This window comes from Dryobates pubescens, chromosome 13 (genome assembly GCF_014839835.1).
Source record: "Dryobates pubescens isolate bDryPub1 chromosome 13, bDryPub1.pri, whole genome shotgun sequence".
NCBI lineage: Eukaryota > Metazoa > Chordata > Aves > Piciformes > Picidae > Dryobates > Dryobates pubescens.
In genome coordinates this window covers 10,511,750-10,529,118 of record NC_071624.1, presented here as the reverse complement: position 1 = coordinate 10,529,118, position 17,369 = coordinate 10,511,750, and the positions used below count along the sequence as shown (strand labels likewise).

At 49.3% G+C, this 17,369-nt stretch overlaps 1 protein-coding gene across 1 annotated transcript; it reads right to left on the bottom strand.

Annotated features, from left to right (window-relative positions):
• Nucleotides 1-2,648: 2,648 nt before the first annotated feature.
• On the bottom strand, nucleotides 2,649-14,323 carry TFRC (transferrin receptor). Its single transcript, XM_009903500.2, has 18 exons — nucleotides 14,282-14,323; nucleotides 12,253-12,466; nucleotides 11,432-11,654; nucleotides 11,079-11,222; nucleotides 10,435-10,528; nucleotides 9,926-10,048; nucleotides 8,642-8,737; nucleotides 8,367-8,506; nucleotides 7,840-8,003; nucleotides 7,413-7,532; nucleotides 6,733-6,818; nucleotides 6,553-6,616; nucleotides 6,158-6,225; nucleotides 5,699-5,766; nucleotides 5,242-5,323; nucleotides 4,108-4,329; nucleotides 3,495-3,635; nucleotides 2,649-3,213 (listed from the first exon to the last, which is right to left on the bottom strand). The coding sequence occupies exons 1-18, from the start codon at nucleotides 14,312-14,314 to the stop codon at nucleotides 2,971-2,973; spliced, it is 2,325 nt and encodes a 774-aa protein (XP_009901802.2). The 5' UTR covers nucleotides 14,315-14,323; the 3' UTR covers nucleotides 2,649-2,970.
• Nucleotides 14,324-17,369: the final 3,046 nt, after the last annotated feature.

Here is a 17,369-nt window from a genome sequence, read left to right as displayed (position 1 = left end):
GGCTCTGTAGGGTCAAAGCAGTAACTGAGAGGCAGGAGACAGGACCTGTCCCTGAAAGGAGAAGGATGGCCAGAGGGCTTGGAGATCTTGCTCCTTCACCTCCTTGACAGAGTCCTCATCCCCGTTGCATACAGTGAGAAAAGACTCTTAAGGCACATAGTGAAATTAGGACTTGCTGTTGCACACCAAGGTGGTAGTGGAGCTGTCAGTTACCAGCCCCGAGAGGGCAGGAGAGCAACCTCCCTCCGGATGCCCCTACAGGAGCACGGCTTTGTAAGAACTGAGGAGAGGCACAGAGTATTCAAGCTTTAAAACTTTATTCAAGCAGACAGCAGGTAACCCAGAAAGAGTTTAGCACCCCACACCAGTCAGATGCCACCACTGAGTGAGGCATCCCAACATCCAAGTAGGCAGAATTGTGGTGCCAGGCCAGGAGACAGGCTTTGTCTTTCTCTGCTGGCTACAAAGCATATGATCTGACATCAAGATGCATGCAAACACTTCAGTGAGGACTCCCAGACAGCACCTCTTAAATGCCATCCAGAGAAGTGTCACCAGGAAACAGTAACACAGAGCTGTACACTTGCCTTGAACAGTGGGGTAGTTTAGGAAGAGCAAGCCTGGGCACTGAGCATCAGGAGAGATGGAAGACAATTCAACCCTTCAAGTCAGTGAGCACTGAGCTCAGTAACTGGACTTGGGGCTTGCCCTCACCTCTTTCTTATGGAGGCCATAATCTCTTCTCCAGCTGAACATTATTTCCCTCAAGGGCTGTGGCTGCAGAGTACAGGGCTGGCACTAGCCAGCTGCTTTTTGAAGACAAGCAGCTCTGTGCAGGTCTCATAGAGCAGCAGTGTTCAGCTTCAGGGCAGGGAACTGAGAGGCACCATGAGAAAGGTGCCACTGCTTTCCCCCTCTCAACACAACACCCAGGAAGCAAGCTTCCAGTGAGAGGTAGGGAGCAAGCAGCTTCCCCTGCATGCACCCCTGCAACAGCCCCATGCCAAGGCCATCCAGCTTCAGTACACAGAGCCATCCAGAGCCAGGACCAGCGCCCTCCAGACAGTCAGCCCCAAGCCCCACATTCACCTTTAATTCCCCAAGTCTTTGTAACGGATTTGAATTAAGTTTACTAAATCACAGAGCACACAGTCTAACTAGCCTAAATTCCACTACACATTCAAGCACCAGTCCCATGACTGGAGGCAGGAAGCCACTCAAGACAGCACAGCCATTTGAAACAATACAGCCTATAGAGAAGGTAGAGTCTAGGGAGTACATAATAACAGACTGAAGTTTGTATCTGCATCACCACAGGAGAGTGGAAAAGAAAATAGGACTGCAGGAAATTGATCCATGTTAGATACTAACCATCAAGCTTCACAGATGACATTGCATGGTAAGCATAGAACAATTATGGGAAACACTGTCCCCGATAATTACGTACACCCATAGTGCAACATATGGAGGTCACTGCCTCCGATATAACACCGTGGTAGGCAAAAACTACCTTGTTCTTTACACATTATGGAAGACACTGCCCCCGATAATGTCAGTTAGGTTTCATGATACATAAGGTACTGGAAGTTTGCAGGAAGCTGCCATTTAAAAACTGGGCCAATGCCTAATCTGAAGGTATGAGAGGTTTGTTGTGTGTCTGTCGTCCAGGTGGAGCCAGGGCTACACAGCAAGCCCCTCCACCAGGAGCAGGGAGAAAGCTGTGCTCTTCAAGCACAGAGCATCCAGAAAGATGGCAGAGAGAGGGTCCAAAGCCTACAGAGGGGCATGGACACCCCAGAGAAGCCAAATTTCTAGGAGCCGAGTTTTCACCCAGGTTTTCAGCATTTGAAAGATCACTTAGGAGAGCAACCCAGAGACTTGCTACCAAGTTTACACTTTCAAGTTTCTTCCAGAGGGGTGTTTTTGCCTCAGAAAGCTTAATTGCTAGTTTTTGGATTTATTTTTTTGTTTGAGGGGCCTGTTTAGATTATTTTAAATGCAAAGTTCCAGTATCATGTTTGACTGTAATAGCAGATGCTGCTTTATTCAAAAACGACAGTATAACTGTCATAATTATGGAAGGCACTGCTTCCGATAATTATCTTCTATAAAAAAAACCACCATTTATAGTGAACCCTGTCACTGATAAATAAACAAATAAATAAATATCTCAGTGCCAAACAAGCGCCATCCTGCAAAATGGCATCAGTCAAATACAGGGTTTGGCCAGCAAGAGACTCGGATTTCACAGAAGGCCCCAGAGCAGCAAGGTCTGAAGTGCCGGCCTAGAGCGACTTCTCAATGCCACAGGACTCACTGAGGTGCCATTGAAGGATACAAACAGGGGTACTAGATAGTCTTTGGGTCATTTTCCCTGGGTACTGAGACCTGCCATGGCAGAAGGAAGCCTCCAAGATGTTGCTGGGACCCTGCTGTTGAGTGGAGGCAGGCTGGGCACTTCAGAGCTTGCTGATAATCCAGCACTTGTGGGCTATTACTAGGTTGTTTTATTTTTGAACTACAGGCTGGTCTCTGCAGCTCCCTGCCAGAGAAGGGATCCTCATTAGAAGCATTACAGAGGGATTTACTCCCTGTTTTGTCACTAGGTTTTGGCGGGGGGGGGGGGGCAACAATTAAAGATGTAAATAGGTGGAGGTACCTCCCCACTCAAGGTACCAGTTCAGGAGTCACCCAAGTTGTTAGTTCTCAAGTACACTGGAGAGCAAACCCCACAAGCAGCTGTAGACAACTGATTTGGACTGTGGGCAGATGGGAGCCTGGTCAGAGGACATTTTATGGTCATCTTAGTACCTGCTTTAAAATGGCCTTCTGTGAATTTGTCAAGATGAGATTTAAATTTTATGCTCAACTTTGGTCAAAAAGGATTTGTTGCCAGAAAATCTACAGAAAAATCTCATGTTAGGGAGTGGGTTTCCCTAATCCTGTACCTTAGCCAGGAGCTTATCATATCTAGAATTCGTTGTCTGTATTCCAGATATCACCTGCTAAGGCATTGGCAGCCCCTTTAATGGTCCAGGTCACCAGGGCCAGCTGCTCTTTCAGCATGTTCACATCCATGTTGCCCTTGCTGGATTCCAGCAGATGCAGGTTGTCCAGCAGACTCTGCAGGGTGTGGGAGCCTTTGCCAAAGAAGATGTGGCGAAAGGGAACATCTTTGGGTGACAGGTACGGGGAGAGGAAGTCATACTCCACCTGGTGTAGAGGTGCAAATTTCAGGTTATACTCTTACCTCCTAAGTTTTCTTTTCCTAAGCTGCTCCATCAGGATCCCCCAACCTCTGATCTCCACCCAGCCCTTTCCTGCAGCAGCTCTGCGAGGGCCAAACCCTCTCCCAACAGCAAGTGCAGAAGTCAGTTGTGCTGACACTAAGCAAATGGGAAGATACTGGCCTTCACAGTGCCTGTGGCTACTAAGGAAGTGGCCTGACAGTCTCTTCCTACATGAGGAAAGAAAAGCCATCTGTAGAAACCTACCTTCATGATCCTGTCATTCAGGACTCTGCGGATGATCCTGTTTTCCCTGTCACTGCTTGCAATGTCTCTTCTCAGTGCATCTGTAGCTCGCTTGAAGTCACCACGGGCGTAAAACAGCCAGTTCAAGGTCAGACCCAGTGCCTGTGAGGGAGGAGCTGTTAGCAAACCTGATTTTCTTCTTTCACTGCTCTCTTACCAAGAGAAAGTGTTGGTGTTTTTTTGCCAGTTTAACCAAGTAGCAGAGCAAGTTCCTGGCAGGCTCCTCTGAGGTCACTGAGCTCAGTGACGTTTCCCCCCACCCAGCATGTCTTGTAAACTTTCAGCAGAGGTGTAAATGAGATGCAAAGCTGCTGTGCATGATAACCAGATGAGAAACCATCCACATCCATTTCCTCAAGAGCTCACCACAGTTAGATTAGCTAAATATGTCTGCCACAGCTGCACTGCCCTGCACTGCTCGGTAAGGAACATTGATTCTGCTCACATCTTGCTGCACTGTCACACCCAGAGGGGAAAGATGTCCATCCTGTTGTGTCCAATGGCAGCAGAGCCTTATTAGCACATGGCCCCATAACAGTGTACAGGAATTTGGTACACTTGGAGCCTCTCTTACCTTCACTTTCTCATCATAGGGCAAAACCTTCCTCTGGAATGCTAGCAATTCGTCATTATATCTCTCAAAATCCAGGAAGAGCTCATGATCATGGGTCAGTCTGAGTGCTATTTGTCCAGCAAATTCTGCAGCTGCACGCATAAGCCCATACAAATTGCTGATCTCCTTCAGGTTCTCCACAGTGTCCTTAGTAGTGTCCAAGAAGGGATACTCCTGATCTTTCTGCAAGAAAGCAGGCACCGAAATTAGGTAAGAATGCTTCTCCAGCTAGGATTTTGCACCTCCCATTAGTTTTCTTGCTACATGCTACCTCTCTGTGCTGCTAGCAGTGAGACTTGAGCAGTAAAACTTCACTGCACAGGGGAAGGGAAAGGAGCTCCTGCATCTTGTCTGTCAGTCCCCAGCAATCAGCAGGATGCTCTGCTAGCTTGTTAGACCCAAAGACATGCAGACCTTTTCCCCCACCAGAGCTCCCTGCAGAAGTACAGGCATGCAAAATCCAGCACCCAGTTCAGCATGTGCTGGCAGCACCCTCCAACCCTTCCTGGTAGGATAACTCAAGGATTTTTAAGGAACAAGTCTGACAGGAATAAAATCCAAGCACTCATAAGCTGAGGAAGCTGTTCGTCAGAACAGCCCCTGCTGCACACCTGCAGTAACAGTGCAAGCTGCTAGGCTGTGGCTGGTTTTGCCCTCCCCAAGCTGCAGCAGCAGCCTTGAACAGTGAGTTAGTACTTGCTCTGGCCAACAGTACTGCTTCCCCAGCATGCTCTGCTTGCTGACCAGCAGGCTGTAGCACAGTCACTGAAGCAGCAACAGCTTGACACTTTAATACTTTTAGCTTCTGAATCACTGACATCTGAACCTCCAGAAGAGGAAGCATCCCCTCTTCCAACAACTGTTCAGGACTTTGGAACAGAGACTGTAGACTAGCCATGCTCCCTGAGCAGTCTTCACAGCAAGTACTGCCCACAGCCACCAGGTCTAGAAGCTACACCCCCTCTGCTAAAGGGGCTCTTGCATGGACAATGAACTTGGTATCTTCCCCTCTGCTCTGTCATCCTGAAAAGGAGATATTCTTACTGAACTTCCCATGGAGTGAGCACACCAGGCAGGCAGACAGACAACACTTACACTGCAGAAACAAAAGGAAACTACTGGGATTCCAGAGTATGCCAGGAAAGGGAATGCTTCGTTGTTCAGACCAGGGGGAACACTGCAAAAGACAATAAATATCAAGCAGTGACCAATTGCTTTGGACATCCCAGAAGAACAGCTGCAAGCCCTAGAGTTGAAACTGAGCCAAATGGCCTCAGACTGGCTTCAGGAAGGAGTCCCAGCTGAGCACCCATCGAGGCTGCTCACCCATTTCCAGCACTTGAACTTTCTTGAAGACTGTTCCTGTGCTACAGAACAGTGCCTGGGATGCTTGGAGCAGCACTAAGCACAGCTGGTGCTGTACTGTTCATGCTTGCCTGATCTCATTGCAGCAGGCAGAGCCCACCCCAGAAAGCAGCATGACAACAGCAGAAGCATTGTTTGTTGTTCTGTGGGCATTTGCTTTCCCAAAGAGCAAGATGGCAATACTTACACTGTTTTTACCCAGTCAGAGCCAACTTTGTCAAACAGACTTCTCTGAACATTCATTGGATCCTTCACCTGCAGAGAGAGAAGTGTCACTGCACGGATTGGACCTCTGCTTAGACTTCCAGGTCCATCCTGGAGCTTGCATTGCTGTGCAGATGGCATAGTCAGGTGTGCTCTCCTGACCTTTCTCCACACAGCCATAGTTCACACAGGACAGGTGTTCACCTCCCAATGAACTGTGGCATTTGCTGATTTTGGATTTTGATGCATGAACTGACATTTCCAGAGCACAACAGACTTCAGACAGGACCCTCCAGAGTATCTCAACCCTTTCTATGATTCTCCTAAATGGGGCATTCTCCTCAGAAGATGTAAGGTGGGGAAAGTTACCCAAGCACAACTTGGATATTTTCAGTTCCTCCAAACCAGGCACCCCGATTAGCCCAAGACCCTTCAAACTCACCCCTTTCATTATTCTCTCCAGCAATGTGTACAGCAATGGGCTAGCAGAAATCTTCATGTGGCTGGAGCCTACAAAAAAGAAAGGATGTTTCATATGCTGGCACAACTACTGCCAGAGCTGCTTAGTTCTGTCCTGAGGAACAGCTGATCTACAGCTACTGGCTAAAGGATCTTCAGACAGTCTGCTGAAACCTAACAGAGCTGCTGCCTCCTGGCTCAAGCTCCAGCAGCCTCCCAACCTTAAAGACAAGAGATGAATAACTGGAGCCATACCAGTCCTCAACCAAATATCCAGCATCAATCTCTGGCACAGCCCCTATTTCTGAAGGTTAAGGGATGTCTGTCAAGCTATTCTGGTCGCATTCAGATTCAAGACACTTAAGAGCAGCAAGTTACCTAGGACTGCAGCATCCAAGTTAATGTAAGTGAAGGCTTTGGCATGTAGTATGGCAGAGTATCCCTAGAACAAAACAAGCATTTTAAAGATGAGCAGTAGCAGTACATCACCAGGATGTTTAATGCACAGGAACTCTCAACTGTGCAGTCATCACACAGAAGTCTATCAGACCCAAATACCTCCAGCCATTCAGTAGCACCCACAGCTCCGAAGTCTCCTGCACTCCAGCTAGCAAAGATGATGCTGCGCCTTGGTTTGTAGCCATCTGCAAAGAGAGAGACTGAGATGTCTGCCCTTCCCCCATGGAGATGTACATTAGCACTGAGGGCTTGCAATGATGAATTGCCTGCTCCTCAGACAGAGATGAAGCAGTCTGGATGCTGCAGAAAAATGTGCTCACCAGTGGCTGCGTAGAAACTGTACCCTACCCTTTAGCAAAAACATGTTGTCTGCATTTCCCCTCCATTCTGTTTAGCTGTCCAAGCCTAAAAGTAACCCTGGAGACAAGAGCACTCACACAAAGTGCCACCATGCAGCCCCTGCTACCCCAGTGTTTCCCCACTTCCAGGCCTGACTGTTCAGTAGACAGCTCAAATTTGAGATTTGCATTGTGCACTATCCAAGGACATTCTTGCACTGAAAGCCATACCAGACACAAGCAGGCAGTGCCTTGGAAACAAGTCCTCACTGCAGCGAGGATGTCTGTATCAGAGAAGTAACAGTTTCCCCAGGAAGCTTTGTCAGATCCCTTATGTCTTACCCAAAGGATTATTCTGCAACTGGGCTCTCTCTCTCCAATGTTAGCAGAGCTAAACCTGCATCACCTCCCACCTCCACACTTCTGTAAAGAAGTATTAACCTTTTTTCACCATTTCTGAGATCACACGGGCAAGTTCCAACAGTATGGCAGTTCCAACGCCAGCCTTGGCCGCCCCCGGGCCCCAGGAGTCTCTCTGGGCTCCGATCACAACGTAACGATCTACAAAGGAGACATCAAGGGTTGAGCTGCAAGCTTTGGGTTGCAAATACCATTCATCACCAAAGCAGCTTTGAGCTTCTCTATCAGGAACACAGTATGGAGTCTGACCCTTGAATCTGGTACACTGCTTGCTTTCATTTCGGCTTTCCCAGGCAGCACAGTTCAGCCTTTCCCTTGCCCTTTAGGGAAGGGTCTTGGTTCTGCTCAGGAAGTGGTTGTCTCTGTCTGGGAGCAGCTGCTATGTTCTGATGATCACGGAAGAGGAAGGGTTCCCCTCAAGACTGAGCCACAAGGCAGCTGCTGTTACCTGGTTCTTCAAATCCCTTGATAGCACCAAAGATGTTCAGAATCTTCCTGTCCACCATAACGTTGTTCACAGTCAGTTTCACTTTGATCTCACTTTTCGACATCACCTTACATCCCATGACCTCACTTTTCCAATCCTGAAAACAGTCCTGTCCATCCATTTTCCTGAGGGAAAAAGAGAGATCCTTTGAACTCATTATTCAGCTCTGACCTCATTTAGCTACCCTGCAAAAGAAGCAAGCCTGCAACTGCAGGTGCAGCCCTTTTCAGGGCCTCCTCAGAAAACAGCTTGCAGTCCTCCACCACTAAGGTGGGGTGCAGAGGCCAAGCAGAACCCAGGATTAGATTTTTCAGTCTTGGAGAGTCAAGACATGGATACAAGCACCAGTTCTCCAGTCAGTTCCAGAAAGCATTCCCTGCGATGCATAGCAGAGACCAGCAGAGAGCTCCCTGTGCTCACAGCACCTCAAAACCATTCCTTACAAGACAGCCACAGCAGCCTAGCCTGAAGCCAGAAGCAGCAGTTACCCAAACAGCTGGCGCACTGCACTGCTAGAGGTGGTCTGAACAACAATATGAGGTAGTCCAGAAGACTCCACTGGTGGGAACTGGGTGTGGTTGAAGGAAGGAAAGCCTGGGGTGAAAGGGTCTCCAGTTCCCAGGTGAGCCTGCAAATAGCAAGAGGAGTCCGTAAGTCTCAGAATAGTCCAAGTTTTCTTCTACACAAGAACATGAAGCACTGCTGAAGTCTGCAGTGAGAAAGGTTCACAAAAGCAACAAACAGGGGCCAGCTGCACACTCACATGTCCAAAGGGGACAAGATCATCTGCCTTCTTGTAATCAAAGGGATCCAGGTACATCAAGGCACCAATTGCTCCAGCCTCTTCAGCATTTGCAACCTGGAGCAAAGACAACATTAACTGTGCATTTGTACTGCAAGTAAGTGGAGTTAAGGCAAGTACATGGAGCAATGGTGTGAAAGGTGGTACTCTTCAACAGTCAACTCCACAACAGATTTTAAGAGCTGACAGATACTCAAGGAAGCTGAACACCAGCAGGTTAGTGCTGCTCCAGGCAGAGAGTCTAACACCCTTCAGAACAGTTAGGACACTCCAGTTAGTGCCTCACTCTATGATTCCTTCAGCTCATAGTTGTTCCCCAGAGTAGCTTAGAAGAAAGATGTTATTTAATTTTGATTACACTCCATCTGTTTTCCCAAGATTAGGTTAGTCTCAAGACAAGATAAGTAGCCACTGGAGGGTCATCTGCACATGGAAAATGGCAGCAGAGGGGCCTAGTCAGGTCCCTGATTAATACACCTACAATCCAGCTGCTTCTGATATGCTACTAGCACAAACACTCCTGCAAGCCTAGGCAGCAGTAAGGAGAGGACTGCAGAACTAGCAAACACCCCTTGCAGAAGCACTTTCCATCTCTGCTTGTGTCCAATGCACGCAGACAGGCAGAAGATGACTGAGGAGAGTCCTATGACCCAGCCTCCCCAGGAGCACTCATCCCGAGGGGCAGCTCTGGGTCAGACCTAGAACAGGCTTGTGTATAGGACTTGGACCTCCTTTAAGCCTTAAGCTATTCAGGTTTACTCAATACAGAGGGAATGTTACAGCAAGGCAGCTGACTGGCTATGCAGTGCCAGCACGTTCATTTGGTCCAGGTGAACACTCAGCAAGGGCCCAAGTGAGACACAGCAGACAAACTTTCAAAGTATCTGGCTGCAACAGCAAGAGGTGCTCTGGAAGCAAGGCTATTCTGCTTCCAGCAGCCCTACTGCTGCTCTTGCAATACCAGCCCTGTGCCCTGCAGCCCCAACTTGCCTCCCTCTGCCTCCCAGCTCCACCACTCTAGATGGCTCTCCCAACAAGACTGCCAGAGGCGAAGAATGCCACCATGGATGGCAACTGGCTCTGTTCAGTCTTGGTGCACGTGCAGGCTTAGTGCAACAAGCAAGACTAGACCTGCAGGAATAGACCTACACACACAAGTATGAAGACATGGCTCTGTGCCTCAGAGAAGGAAGAAGAGCTTCCTGCTGCCAAGTCTGGCCAGGCTTCGGGACACAGACTGCTCACCTTCTCAGCAAGGGTTATTTTCCCAGCTTTGAAGATGGTTATAGTTCCATTCAGTGAAACATCCTGACTCTGTAGCCTCTGAAAATCATCTTTCTCTCCATAGTTCACAAAGATTGGTTTGCCCTGAAACAGAAACACTGGTTATAAATGCAGAAGTCTTATTTCAGCAAGATACTTGGAAGCATCCTAGAGTCACAGTTAACAGTGACTCTCATTAACAGTAGGGAGCTCAAGCTCAGCAGTGTGAAGTCTGATCACGTGTAACATGCCTGTTATGAGCAGCACTTCTGTCAAGGTTCCTGCCTGGATCCCAGCAGAGAAGTTTAAACAAGTTACTACTTCTTCTTGCATAAAACTGCGTGCCCACTCCTTACCCCACTCTCCTCACCACCACCCTCAGCTAACTGCAGAGGGCTTTATACAGTCTGTATCTTGAAGGGACATCTTCTGGACGCTGCTATCTGCTAAGTGTGGCAGTACATTTCCAGGATCTTCTTGGATTCACTTACAGTAACAGAGCCATTCTTGCTGTAAGCCACATACACCTCGGTACTCTCCAGTGGCTCCTCTTTATCGCCTTGCTGAATAGACACTTTGTTGTTGCTAGTGTTAAATATAAAGAGACAGTGTTAGGTTCTTTCTTACATAAACTCCATGTTTTAACTAGCCAGCAATTCTGACCAAGTCAATGCAGAACCTGAGAGAGGCAGACTCATCACAGTACTTTCACACAAGAATCTCTGGGGTTGCTCAGACACACCAACTAAGGCTAACTTCTACGACAAGTAGCAGACAAGACTCTGCTTCCAAGCCTTAGCCCCTTCCTAAGGAACTATGCAAATTCATTTTCTCCCTGACATGAAGGGGCAAGCAAGACATCAGCTGTCAGTCCACGTAAGGTCTGTCGATACCCTCCTGAACTGTTGTAGGAGCCACTGCCAGGTCTGCAACACCTCTCTGGGTGACAAGACACTGTTCAATTCTAGCAGCTTTCGACACAGGCAGTCTGCCCTTCGGCTGAGTTTTTAATCCAGGTTTGCTTACTCTCCGTTTCCTAAGCATGCACACAGAATTTCAGCCTTCAGCAGAAAGTCTGCTCAAGACTATAGGTATTCATGCTGTAAAGAAGAGATGTGCATCTCTAGTAACATACCCTCCTTTGACCTGTAGCCTAATGTAGTGCTCATCATTCCACACTTCATCCATGAGGAAGCTTGTAAACTGGTCATGGATGTTGTGAGCAGTTTGCCCATCTTCATTCTCGCCAGCTTCAAAGGAGTACTTATTTTCTCGTTGCCTGCAGGTAACAGATGTACAGCTTAGGCTACAGCACCTGGTTGCACTGCAGTGCACCAGCCTGCAAACCCAAGTTGGAGGGGCCATTTAAACCCATGTTTAACCACATGCCACCCCACGTTATCTTTATGGCCCTTTTTCTCCAAAGGAGCTCAAGTTCACAGGCTTTGCCTCGCTCCCAGCTGTAGCTAAGCTTTCCTGAACTGTTACCTCAGGTTGGCCTCAAGATTTTTGGATGACAGCTTATTTGACAACAGGTCTCTGAGGTCAGGCCAGTAGAAGACAGGTGGTCCAGGTACCTCTTCTTCCTCAGTTTCATCATCATCAGTTAAGTAAGAAGCAGTAGGGGTCACCTCACACTTGCCACTTCCATCCAGACACCTGCCAGCCTTCTGCATTCGTCCACGGTAACTCAAATAGCCGATCAGAAACCCTACGGACAGAACAGGTACTTCTTCATGCTGCAAAGGTGACTAAACCAGCCCCACACCATACAAATGCATTCAGAGCAGACTCAGGGTTAAGATGCACCTCTGCTCTCACCATTTTTAACCAGCTGGCATTCCCAAGGACAGACAGGAGTATGCAGCCTGACATTTCATCTGAGCTGGCATCTTTTAAGGTATACAGTAAATCTGATCTTGAGTTTGGCAGAGTCCCTTCAGCACTACTTGGAAAGGAGAATGCTTACTTTAGGTCAGTGGCTGTGTTTAAAAACCTTTACAGACAAGAACCAGAGGCCTTACTGATCTGTTGATCCCCATCTCTGGAGAAGCACTAAGAGTTGAGGGAAAACCAGTACACTTGCCTTTTAGCCAAGTCACAGTTCCACTGTCAAACATCACACTGTTGTGTCAATTCTGTACCACAGACCCCAGCTAGACATTCTTAAGAGTTAGTGACAAAAGGCTGCAGCCTGAATCCAGGCTCTTTAATTGTCTCCTGGAACAACATAGATTCAAATGCTAATGGCCTGAGTTATGCTTAATACCAGAATCCACTTCATGTAGTCGCCTCCCACCCTTCCTTACCAATCGAAAGGAGCAGGACAGCCGCGATGATTAGGAAGCAGAAGTTCTTGCCACTCCTCCATCGAGGAGGCATGCTGGCATGCGGGTGCTCTGGTCTCCCCATCTCCCCTCCTCCCTCATCATCAGCAGACAGATTCATCTCCACATGGCTGTTGTCCCCATCCATCTGCCGGGCGATGCTGAAGCGCGTGTACGACATCGACTCGCCATTCAACTGTGTTGAAAAGCAGCCATGTGATGGAAGAGTTCCACACACTGAGTTCCCTACACCAGCCTAGAGTCCTTGCAGCCAGCTTCACCTGTGCTCCAAACCAAAGACAGCTTGTTCATCTGAAACTGCTCCACTGCAATATGAGCATTTGGCTGTCACTAAGTCAGCTGGCTGCTTTGAACTCAGACTCAGGGTCTCCAGAGACTACTTAGCACCTGTTTCCCTGTGCAAGTTCAGAGCCGTGCTGGTCAGAGTCTGGCCTGGAGTCTGTTACAAATATGACACAGTCAATGGCTTCAGCATTTCCCACGTGACCCCACATCGAAGGCTGATTGAAGTAGAAATTTCTGGTCTTAATCAGGAGGGCACTGATCTGACCTGAACACATGCAACTCACACAGAAGGAAACTCTGATCAAGACAAACAAGAGGGAAGGCAACCTTTGAGCCACATCCACTTGGACATGAATACTCTCATCCAGCATGTAGATAATCTTGTATTAAACTGCCCCAGGCATCTCTTAAATTACACTACTAATGAGTATCATAAAGCAGCTAGGCTGAAAAGAGATGACCCATGGGAATCCTTCTACCTCAGCTAAGATGAAAGCTTACACCTTTTGTACCCACCAGCAACTGAACTGAATGACAGGTGCTTATCAGTGCTCAACCAGAGCAGCTTCCAGTCTGAAGCCCAATTTTCTAAACAGTTACAACACACAGTCTGACCACCCTCCAAACAGCAGCCCATGCAGAACACACAGTTAAGCACAGTTTCAGGCACAGCCCGGCACTGAGCAGAACCACTCAGCTTCCATTAGAGCTGCTGAACTTGCCTGCGGCCACAGTTGTGCTGGGAACAGGCAGAAGACTGGCTAAAAGGCCAGAGGATAGTTTCAGGTGCAACAGTCCTGCAGCCCCTCTCCACTGTACTGGAATAGCAGCTGGTGCCAAGTGCCCAAGCCCTGGTAAAAATCTCAGCAGCTCATCCACAGTTCTCTGCTCACTCTCAAACTACAAGTCAGCGGCTAGAGCTAAAGAGATTAGACATCAGCTTGCTTAGGCCAAATTAAGTCAATGTCATTTCAGACCTGCAGTGCCTGCATTCTGGCCCATACTATCTGCAATGAAGCGGCTGCCTGCTCACATTCTGAAAAGGGCAACACCACACAATCCATCCTAGCAGTCTGCCTGCTCAGTTGCTTGACAGGTTGGCTTCCCTCACACTTTGCAGAGGACATGCCTCAGACCCACATATCCTCCACACTTGCTCAGAGGTCAAACCATCACATTCACAGCCTAAGTGCAGGGTCATCTCACAGTTCAGGCTCTCCAGGACCAGCAGGCTTGGTCAAGCAAACTCAGAGCTACCTCGTCCTGTACGGCTGTTTAAACACACAGGTCAAATTCAAAGGCTGGGCTTGTGATTGAATTCCCACCCCTAGAGTAACATAATAGAACACAAGTTGATTGTCTTGATAGGCCTTTAATCAGCTTCCTCAGCAGCACTTCCTCCTGCAACATTGTTCAAGGCCCACACACCACCCCTAGCCTGCTCCCCTCACCCCCTTATCAGTTTCCTGAGAGACCCAAGACATCATAACAGTTAACGGTAACCCTACCAGCACTGAACCACTTAAGCCACGTCCTTATCATGGCCAGCTAGCTACAGCAACACTTGGCTCACAACCCAAACAAGCACCAACACTGCTTTGGCTTCACCATATTTTCCAGTACTGCCACAGATGTTGTTGAATTTCTATTCTCCAGTATCATCAGTCCATCAAGAGACAAATACCACCCAGGGACTGTGTCTTACCCAGTTAGAGATTGCTGCTCTGGCATGCTCCATTGCCTTCCGGAGGATTGTTCACCAACTTGGCCAAAGCCCTACAATTTCAGAACACAGCAAGTCAAGTCAGGCTGTTCCTCTGCTACTACCCATGACATCCAAGTCAGTCATTGCAATTAGCACAAGACTTGCCCGTGAACATGACCTGCATGCTTCTACAAAAGCCACAGTGTTAGTGAACCTACATCAACCATGAATGCAATCTAGAATTGCATATAATCCCTCTATTTCTATTGTGCTCCAGCGATTTGGGGTGCAGGGAAAGCAGTGTGTGTATAAATAAGGAACAGTCCAGCTAATTTCAGCTTAATTTCACAGGTCCTATTAGTAGTAGGCCCACCTCCACTCTGGGAGCACTGGCAAGAGACACTTGCTCGACTGTGGTAATAGATATCACACATCTATCGTTCCTGGGGTCTGTTTTGATGATGGGATGGAGGCAATGGTCTGATTGGTTGTCAGAAGTGGCAAAATGCTGTTAAGGCATAGCAGCACAAACTCCAAACCCATCAAAACTCTTCCAACTGCAAAGTCCCTTCTAGATAGCTATATTTAAGGCGATTCCAGTCTTGAGCAGTCTCCCAGAAGCTTTTATAGTTTGGATTCCTCTAGACAGTAAACTTAGCTGAAAGGTAAAATGTAATGCATATAAATTCAGCATTTCCTCCTGACCAGATGCTTGAAAAAGCTTTTTAAGTTAGTGACTAGACAGTTTGGGTTGAAAGAAGTGTTTGGGTTGGGAGTGTGCAGCTGGAACATGCCCTCCAGCAGCACTGCTAGGAAATGGCTTTGAACTGGTAGCCAGGTGCATGTGGGTCAGCCTTACACCTGGGAGCTCTGCAATACAAGCAGGCTTTATCTGGAGATCAAAGGTTGGTACTAGCCAAACGGTCATTTCACCTTTTGCTTAGGGCAAGAGTACATGGAGATGAATCCCCAGGAGCTTTGAGAAGCCTTCTCCAAGTGACAATCTGAGGCCCAGGTTCCCACATGGCACTCAGAGAAGGCATATGGAAGTCTCCTAAAGCCAAACCCGTTAACTCAGGGGAAGAACCAGCGCTGTGTAAAGGGCCTGCGGGCACAGCAGCTGGCGAGGATGCTCCCGGGGGGAATCCGCAGCCGCTCTGGAAGGCAGGGGCCCATCCCTCTTGCACCAGTGGCGCCGAACACCCCAGGGCTCAAACCGCCTGTCACTCCGCGTCACGGGAAAGAGACACCCTCTCCTCCCGCCGAGCAGACCAGGGGCCGACCAACAACCTCCAACCCCCAGCCCCCCCCCCCCAAATAACGCAAAGAGAAAAAAAAATAAAGCAAGCATTAAATAATAGCATAGGAGTAGCCTCCGGCGAGGGGCTGGGCGGCCCCTGTATCACGGGCTGGGCCCGGCTGCGCGCCGGCAGATAAGCGAAGCGGGCGATAGGCCGCCCACCAAGGGCACGTCTCCCTCTTCCCGGGCCTGCAGCCGCCTCCTCCCTCGGGCTGGCGCCGAGGCTGGCGCCCGGGGTGCCTGCACAAGCCGCTCCGACCCACCTTCCAAGGTCAGCGCAGCCATGGCAGCCTCCGCCAGGGCCACGTGCGCTCCAGCCCGCCCACCCACTCCCAACCGGGACTGGCGCTGCAAGGTCGCTGCAGAGCCTCCGGCGAAGAGCCACCCCACCAACCCCCCCACCCCGCTCTCGACCTCCCGATCGCGGCCACCCCTTCGTTCCCGACAGCCCCACACCCCACTACTCACCCACCGACCCTGCGCTCCCCTCGCCGCGCCCCGGCCCAACTGCTACTGCAGAGCCGCAGCGCCGCGCTACCGAGCCCCGAGCCCCGCCCCGCGACCAATCAGCGCGCCCGGCCCCCTTCCGGGCGCCAGCGCGCCTCCTCTGCCCGCGCCTTGGGCTCACTGCTCGCTGTCGGGGAGGTGGTGGCGCGGTCGGTGTCGGCAGAGCTTCACCTGGGGATGTGGTGATGGGCACTGCCTGGGAAGGGAGAGGGGTTTGGGCACCTTTAGATGTAGAATCCCTTATTTAGGTTGGAAAAGACCTTTATAGAATCATAGACTCGTTAAGGTTGGAAAAGACCTCTAAGATCATCAAGTCTAACTGTCACCCCAACACCGCCACGTCCACCAAACTGTGTCTCAGTGTGCCATGTCTACAGCTTTTTCTAACACCTCCAGACATGGCAACTCCACCACTTCCTTGGGCAGCCTGTTCTAATGCTTAACCAGTCTTTAAATAAATGTTTCCTAATATCCAATCTAGACTTCCCCTGGTGCAGCTTGCTGTTTCCTCTAGTTCTAGCACCAGTGACTTAGGAGAAGAGACCAAACCCCACTTTGTTACAACCTCCTTTCAGGGAGTTGTAGAGAGCAATAAGGTCTCCCCACAGCTTCCTTTTCTCTCAGCTAAACAGCCCCAGTTCCCTCAGCCATTCCTCACAAGACTTGTTCTCCAGACCCTTCACTGGTTTCGTTGCCCTTTTTTGGACACTCCTCGTGTGTTGGCCAGTTGCTGCTGTCCTACCTGAGCAGCTCCTGCTGTGGGGAAGTAATACATGGCAGCTGCATTCATTTTAAATTGCCTTTGAGTGCCCTCAGGACAGCAGAGGAGCTGCTTGTGAAGCAGCATGTGTTTTACTGGGTGGATGCAAGTTCCAACTTCCCCTACCCTAAGGGCTGAAAGCAGAGCAACTGCCTGTTACACAGGGAGGTGAGTTTAACGCTTCTTCATGGGACTTTGAGTACTTTGAGTGAAGAGGGCAGGAAAAATGTTTTCCAACCTGGGTGGCGCAAACCAGAGACAGGAAGTGCTCAGCATCTTCAGGTCTAAGCAAGCCATGCATGCACAGGGCTGCCTTTTTAGATCTGAACAAGCACAGGCACCCAAGGTGCCTTTCCTTCACGTTGTGCTACTCTGCCATTTTATTAGCATGATGAGGAGCACGGAAGGCCTTTATGAGACCCAGTCCCCATAGTGCATAAATGCAAGAAGCACAGAGAGCCTGTGGCAGGCCACTTGCTGCTTTGTGGCTTGCAGAGAAGTTTCTGTGGCCACCCAGGCTG